General features: G+C 35.0%; 1 protein-coding gene across 1 annotated transcript; it reads right to left on the bottom strand.

Annotated features, from left to right (window-relative positions):
• Positions 1–925: 925 nt before the first annotated feature.
• On the bottom strand, positions 926–2,548 carry LOC145575557 (uncharacterized). The gene has a single exon (XM_081633411.1). It carries the CDS (start codon positions 2,546–2,548, stop codon positions 926–928), a length of 1,623 nt encoding a protein of 540 aa, XP_081489537.1.
• Positions 2,549–2,960: the final 412 nt, after the last annotated feature.

Here is a 2,960-nt window from a genome sequence, read left to right on the forward strand (position 1 = left end):
TTAATCGTTTGATTTAACGGTTTTCTTGACGTTAGGTGGTAAAAAACAATTTTTAGATTTTTTTTTTGGTGGTAAAATAAAAGTTTTAGAAGTTTTGGTGGTAAAAAACAATTTTTTGATTTTTTTGGTGGTAAAAGTCAAAATAATTTTTTTTTTATTCCGCATACAAAATTTAATAAATTAAGCCTTCAAAGGTTATTATATTTTCTAACTGAAAATTATAACATTTAGTGGTTGTAGAAACATAAAGCAATACAATTTTAAAAGATAAGTATAAATAACATTAGATTATAAATGTAAAGACATCTTCAATGAGCAAATACAAATCAGATACATATCATCTGAAAGTGTGGCAATTTAAAGTGACTTGGTTAAATAACCAATGTAAATCTAACCAAAATAAGTTATAAATCCCCCAAAAAAGGTCAAATGTTACAAGTGTAACATGTGAAACCCAGTGTTCACATAAGACAAGCTACATTTAGAAATTAACACATACAATAGTTGGAAAGTCGAAGAACAAAATGAAGTCAATGATACTAGTAATATGGTAATAATAAAAAAAACTGGTCGAGTTTATATATACAAAAGCAACGATGAGTAATCTAAGGTTATCTAGAATATGACATATTAATTAGCTAGGCGCAGCACATCATATGATACAATATTCCTGATACTTCCTCCAGGAGCAGTAGTTGGTGGTTGAGGTGTATAGACAGTAACTTCAGCAGATTTTTTTGGCACGAGAAAGAGCGACATATAACTGACCATGAGAGAAGCATGATTGTGGAAGGTATATTAATACCTGACTAAGTGTCTGCCCTTGAGACTTGTTTATTGTCATAGCAAAGCTTAATTTTAGTGGGAATTGGTTCCGTTCAAACTGAAAAGGATATTTAGAAGAAGCTAAAGGCCTTAAGTTGATTCAAGGTACAAAATAGAATGTGCCTTTATAATGCCCTGATGCTATTTCACAGATAATAGAATTAGGAAGGAACCGTCTACAAATAAGACGATTTCCATTACACATGCCTTTAGAAGGTGATAAATTGCGCAGTAGAATAACAAGGCTGCCTATTTTCAATATAAGTTGGTGAGGACTCATTCCTCCCGGGCAAAGTGTATTCAAAAAGTCAGTAGGGTATAGTGTGCAGCTATCGTCGAGTAATAAGTCATAACTTGTATACGTAGTAGATATGCCAGGAAACAGGCCAATTATATACTCATTTATGGCATCAACATCCTCATTCATAGGTGTGAGAATTACTCTTTCATTGAATATGCTGCTGTCAAATCTTGGAGTAGCAATTTCAGTAAAAATTGTTCCAGCCAAAATAGAAACAGGATCCTCATCTGGAGTATAATACCTAATGATATGCTGTGGCAGCTGAAAATTAGCATTTTCAGTTGTCTGTAACTGTCTATTTCCCAGAGCAAGCAGGAAAGCTGAATATGGTAGGTCTTCTTTAGCTCTGATATTTTTTGTTAATCGAAATCTGGTCAGAAGTGGCCAAATGTAGGAGCTAACGACACTTACAGCAACATCCTCTCTTTGTGTACGACGAGGTAAAATAGGCAATACCTGCCTAAAATCTCCTCCAAAAACAATCAGCTTTCCACCAAAAGGCTCGTTAGGATGACATAAATCTCGCAGCAATAAATCTAGAGATTCAATATTCTCTCTACATGCCATAGAAGCTTCATCCCAAATAATAAGAATAGTTTCCTTTATTAAAGTAGCTAAGCTTCCTTGTTTAGGAACATCATAGGCAATCGATATTTCTGAATCTAATGGTATCTTAAATCTTGAATGTGCTATTCTGTCAGAGGGGATATTAAAATCTGCAATTCCTGATGTTGCTGTAGGCAAAACTATTTTCCCTGCCAAGCGCACCTCAGCATACAAAGCATTATACAAAAAAGTTTTCCCAGTTCCACCTGGGCCATCCACAAAAAAACAGCCAGGCTTGCCATTTTTGATATGCCACATAATGCCGTGAAATGCATTTGCCTGAGCTGTATTTAACTTGTCTCGACAACCAACACATTCTGGAGGAATAGGTGCTTCAAGAGCATCTGCAATATCCTTTGTGAAGCGAATTCCATCATCTATTTCATCAATTAAATGACCTAATTCAAAATATTCTAATGACTTTCCCATGGCTTCCAAGCTGTTCTCTACCTCCTTCACAGTTAATTTCATAACTTTAGACTGGGAGCTAGGATATTTATGCTTGAAGTCTTCAGACAATGAACTATAGAAACGCAACCAGAGCACATTTGGATTACTTGGTTTGCAAAACATTGACACTGTTGCAAAGGGTTGCCTCATTGCTGAAGGCATTTGTGCCTCTGCTGCTTCCTCCAAGCAAGCAGTAGTAGCATTGTCTTCTTGAAACAATCCTTGTTTGATAGCAGCCTCTTGAAAGTTAGAGTATAAAACTCCATTAACAGTCTTAAGATGATCAAATGACACAGGACTGATGACTTTACCAAGCAACAAGCGCAAAAAGAAACGTTCTCCTTCTGCTGGAACCACAAATGCCATTCAGCTAACATTTCTTTTTTTTTTTTTTTTTTTTTGTAACTTCTTTTAAGCCAAACCTTACAGTTGCTATCCCATCTATATTCTGAATTCATTTTCGTATACCAAAGACCTGTACCTCCAGTTTAGATGCATTTTTGCTAAAAAATTCAATCAAAGTTGTTTTGCTTCTTTTTTCATTTCTAACAACTGAATTAAGCTGTTCATGAGACCTCATGTAAATAGTTTGCATGTTTGGAAAGTGCACAGGTAACAACATAACAAAAGGAGTTATTTCAAATAGGTCAAACCAAATATTCTCCAAGCTACTTCACATGGAGAAACCCATCTACTAGCTTGAAAATTCTCAATCTCATTAACATCCTGATACCTTCCCCAACAACATTGAAAGAAACACGATCATGACCCTTGTAAA

The sequence above is a fragment of the Chenopodium album genome, chromosome 13 (assembly GCF_948465745.1).
Source record: "Chenopodium album chromosome 13, dcCheAlbu1.1, whole genome shotgun sequence".
Taxonomy (NCBI): Eukaryota; Viridiplantae; Streptophyta; class Magnoliopsida; order Caryophyllales; family Amaranthaceae; genus Chenopodium; species Chenopodium album.